The sequence below is a fragment of the Alosa alosa genome, unplaced genomic scaffold, assembly GCF_017589495.1.
Source record: "Alosa alosa isolate M-15738 ecotype Scorff River unplaced genomic scaffold, AALO_Geno_1.1 AALO_1.0_unplaced_906, whole genome shotgun sequence".
Lineage (NCBI taxonomy): Eukaryota > Metazoa > Chordata > Actinopteri > Clupeiformes > Clupeidae > Alosa > Alosa alosa.
The window spans coordinates 1,552-6,608 of NW_025963101.1; the positions used below are offsets into that span (position 1 = coordinate 1,552).

Below are 5,057 nucleotides of genomic sequence, written 5' to 3' on the forward strand. Positions count from 1 at the left end.
TCGCAACTCAAATACTCTGGCCAGTGACCTGCTAAAGATGCTTGTTTTTTGTTGCTCATTCTAGCAGTTTAGCTAACTTCGTGTGACACTACCGTTCGCCAAGAACTGATCAAGTAAGTGAGCTGACCTGACGCTGCGCAGCGCTGAAGGCAATATGTAAAGAGTTGAAGGCGGGACAGACGTAAGAAAATAGACCTTGCAAAATGCAAACATGCGTGCAATCAAACAACTGCATATAGGCCTATGTCATGTAAAAAAACGTGACATTATTGCGAATTAAATTGAGTTTAGTTTGCATGCATTTTTTTTTAAACTCATGTCGAGGCTACGGCCGGTTAGGAATGTCGGGCTTGACCGGTGGTTGGGGACCGATAATGTACATTCTACTTAACAAAGTCCTAGATATCTGCTGAAAATAATACGCATTGCAGTTTTGTTGGGTACAAGCAAGGTCTATATTTACTCTGCTTTATATTTCTGGGTGTAAAACAGAATACACTGCTGCTAGGTTTGTGATAAACTTAATTTGTATGGCTGTAGGGGTTCAGGGTTTGGTAAACTGGATCAGGTTGCATGGTGTTGGGGTTCAGGCTCTGATAGACTGCATCAGGTTGGGTGGTGTTGGGGTTCAGGTTCATCTGCATGTTGTTGCCATGGTTTCCATCCTAAGGATAAATAGCATAATTATTAACAATCTAGCATGCTTTCCATGCACACTATTCCATATTGAGTGTGAGTGTAGAAACAGATCAATGTTCTTCATCATGTCAATCATGTCAGCCCCACACAGCTCTGTGTCTGAGAACCTCAACACTGAACACCTGTAGCCTGTTTCTTAATCTGAAGTAGGACATAGGGGTGCACCATGTCACCATTTTCTGTATCTGTAACAGTATCACAATGGAAGTGGGCGTGTAACCTACAGTATGCAATTGTTGGGACTATTGTGCCAACAGCCTGAATGTGTGTAATGACATTATAGCCTAATAGTTCTACACTAAAGCATTTTAGTGAGCTACTTAGGCTGTTGGCACAATTAGGCTGTTGGCACAATAGTCCCAACAATTGCATACTGTAGGTTACACGCCCACTTCCATTGTGAGGGGTGAACAGATACTGTTACAGATACAGAAAATGGTGACATGGTGCACCCCTATGTCCTACTTCAGATTAAGAAACAGGCTACAGGTGTTCAGTGTTGAGGTTATTGTGCCAACAGCCTAAGTAGCTCACTAAAATGCTTTAGTGTAGAACTATTAGGCTATAATGTCATTACACACATTCATGTTAAAACATGGCTTTGAAGTTTGTTTTTGGCCAATATCAATTATATACAATACATCATACAATATATCAAATATCCCAGACTAATCTTTATCATATTGTCAGGCCTGTAACACAGCATTTAATTGCAGCATTAAATTGCCTTACTGATGTATTGGCTATGACTACACTGGCTGTTCACGCGCACGCGTGTGTATGCTTCTGTGTGCGAGCGCGCACATGTGTGTGTGCGTGTGCATGTGTGTGTGTCACCAATAAGTGTTGGATAAGGAATAGCAGAGCCCAGATGACAAATCAAATTCTACATGTTTGAAACCCAGATGATTCTACAGTGAAACCCTATAGGGTGAATATGCTATGTTGAAATAAATAGCTTATTTTCATCCTTAACATGCCTCAATACAGTATGTCAATATGTAAAAGGCCCTTACAGAAATATTCCAGTGTATATTTACCTTCAATATCTTAAATTGGCCTGTAAAATGCCCATTGTAGTGAGTGACCACATTGCCTAAGCAGTCTTGGAGCAGTGTTTACCTTTTTCTCCCAAGTAATCATACGTATGACACATACTCACACAGTAGACATATGTACGCATGTATGCACATGCACAAACACACATACGCAGACAAACACACAAGCACACACACACACACACACACACACACACACACACACACACATAAACATAAACGTGTGCACGCACACATGCACACAATTCAAGAATTTCTCAGAATTATGAACAGGCAAGATGGGGGTGGGGTTGTATAAAATGAATTTTACATGTGAAATCTATGAACTAATCATGTTTTGGTACTTGTTGTCTAGCAGATACCAGTGAGAATTGAGTGTGGATAATGCATTTAGTGAGACAGTTAGAATCATATAGGCCTTTCAGCGTGATTTATTTTTGTGGAAAAAATGTGCTGGACTGCTCTGCGGTACATCTAGTTTAAACAGAGTTTGTCTTATTTTAAGATATCAAGAAAGCTAGCATATCTGGCTGCCAGTGCATTGTTAGAGTAAAGAAGACGCTTGTCCTATAAGAATGAAGTGTAATATAATATCAGCTATACTGTATGTCATAACAGATCTGTGTTCATGCTACAGTGGACATGTTGACAAAAGTGGCGTCATTTTGAACGTCAAAACTTTCAGCCAAAATAGGGGGAGGTCATATCACCTGGCTGTCTTCCCCTGATGTCTTGTTATTGTTTGTAGCCAACTGTTGAGATTGCCTGTCCACAACAAAAGAATAAAGAGGACGATGAGAGGATCATTCTACATTGTATAACTGTTGAGGAGTTTGGAGTTTATATTGCAGCACATTCTCTCATCTGATCTCACCTCAATCTGCATATGATACAGAACAATCCCACAACTGCAGAGAGCACCACTCCAACCAGAACTGCTATCAATATGGTCTGGTCATGTCTCATAGCTGTGATTGGAAAGAAATCAGAAATCACAATCTTAGATTCTGACTAATAGAGATGCTACTGTATATCCAATAATCTCTAAATGTCTCTGAACCTCTGACATGCATTTCCTGTTGCCTTATAGCTAAAGACAGAGAGATGAATGACAATAGTGAAAACAATGGCTGAGAAAAACGTTCACCATTATGAACGTAAATTATTTTGTAGATCGTTTATGGCTTACATTCTGTGTCAGTGGTTTAACAGATAAAAATATGAGATAAATACTGTATGTCTAATACAGTGAGACAGAATTTGCAAGACTGACAGGTGACCACATAGACAATGAGGCAACAGTCAGAACTTCATACTTTAAAAGACTGTTTTGGACTCACATGAAAACTTGATGAACATAGCAGGAGAGTCCTGTTGACCAATCCTATTGGCTGCTCGACAGAGATACTCTCCACTGTCCTCAGAACGGACATTTCTGAAGGTGAGTGTGTTCTCCTTTCCTGACTCCAGTTCTACAGCTCCTCTCTTCTTGATCCAGGTGTATGTGTGTACTGGTGGGTCAGCTTCACTCATGCAGGTCAGAGTCACATTATTTCCCTCAATTATTTCACCAGAAGAATCAGACACAACTCTTGTGTTCTTTGGAGGATCTGGAGAAAAGGACACATGGAAACAGTCAGCTTCACTCATGCAGGTCAGAGTCACATTACCTCCATCTGGTATTTCACCAGATGGATCAGACACAATTGTTGTGTTATTTGGAGGATCTGGAGAAGAGGACATATACAGTAGAAACAGTATGTGGTGAGTCAGCTTCACTCATGCAGGTCAGGGTCACTGGGCTTCCCTCTCGTATTTCACCAGATGGACCAGACTTAATGTTCTGGTGTGTTCGTAGGAGGATATTGATAAATACAAATACATGTTAAATGCGAAGACTAAACTATAGTACTAATAAACAATAGAAAACGAATAACCAATAGGAAAAAAATATTTTATTAAACTCATATGGTTGTATATGGTTGGCTGTAGATCCATTGTACTAAAGCAATATGACACTTGTGGTTTTGGGGCCAGTAATAGCCTACAGTTGAAATAAAGTTGTGGCAACATCCTTATCAACACCACACCGATTCAAACCGTGGTTGATTGAAAGAGCACACAAGCGACATAAGGTCATTCCACGTCAATTCAACCAGGGCCCTGTTTGTGGGCCCTGGTTGAATTGACGTGGAATGACCCTATGTCGCTTGTGTGTTGTATTTCAGCCGTGCTTTTCAATCAATGACTCCATAGCAATCTCAGCTACATTCCCAATTATGTTGATTTATAGAATTACTCACATAACACCTTGATTGACACAGCAGGAGAGTTCTGATGACCAATCGTATTGTCTGCTCGACAGAGATACTCTCCACTGTCCTCAGAATGGATCTTGCTGAAGGTGAGTGTGTTCTCCTTTCCTGACTTCAGTTCTACAGCTCCACTCTTCTTGATCCAGGTGTATGTGTGTACTGGTGGGTCAGCTTCACTCATGCAGGTCAGAGTCACTCTAGTTCCCTCAGCTATTTCACCAGATGGAGCAGACACAATTGTTGTGTTCTTTGGAGGATCTGGGTAAATACAAATGAATTGCTAACAGACAATACAATTACACCCTTACATGATCCCAAAGTATCACGTTTGTACACTGAATTCAAATATCACTTTTATAAGACTGTGAACACACAGAGGTTATATTTCAGTGAATGTGACTAAAAGGATTTCTGATCACAGACTGTGGGCTATATCGTACACCAGGCACAACCTGACACATTGCAGGGCCTGGCACAGTGCCCATCTTGATAAAGACTCTGTTTGAGCCAAAACGCGTTGGTGAGTCAGTGTCCGCTCAATACAAGATTTTTTATCAGCAGAGTGTCTCGGGATCTATTGTAGCCTACTTTTATTCTCTTAAAGGGACACCAGGCAACGTTTTTGTGTTAATTACTCATCTTCGTAAATCGATATATGGTTAAATGACTCATTACAGGGCGAATGAAGACTCTCTAGCCCGACCCTACTGCCTGTAGGAAAAATATCCCGCTTGCAAGTTCAGTGTACCCTACCGCCGACGAAGCAGGATGAACTAGATGTACCACAGAGCGGTACAAAATATGACTATATGATTCTAACTGTCTCACTAAATTGCATTATCCACACTCAATTCTCACTGGTATCTGCTAGACAACAATTACCAAAACATGATTAGTTCATAGATTTCACATGTAAAATTCATTTTATACAACCCCACCCCATCTTGCCTGTTCATAATTCTGAGAAATTCTTGTGTGCATGTGT

The 5,057-nt window shown here is 40.6% G+C and overlaps 1 protein-coding gene across 1 annotated transcript; it reads right to left on the reverse strand.

Moving 5' to 3' along the window:
* Positions 1-446: 446 nt before the first annotated feature.
* Positions 447-4,557, reverse strand: LOC125290801 (B-cell receptor CD22-like). The gene is made up of 6 exons (XM_048237280.1): positions 4,515-4,557; positions 4,061-4,330; positions 3,098-3,484; positions 2,632-2,725; positions 2,468-2,522; positions 447-665 (listed from the first exon to the last, which is right to left on the reverse strand). The coding sequence occupies exons 1-6, from the start codon at positions 4,555-4,557 to the stop codon at positions 522-524; spliced, it is 993 nt and encodes a 330-aa protein (XP_048093237.1). The 3' UTR covers positions 447-521.
* Between the last annotated feature and the right edge of the window lie 500 nt (positions 4,558-5,057).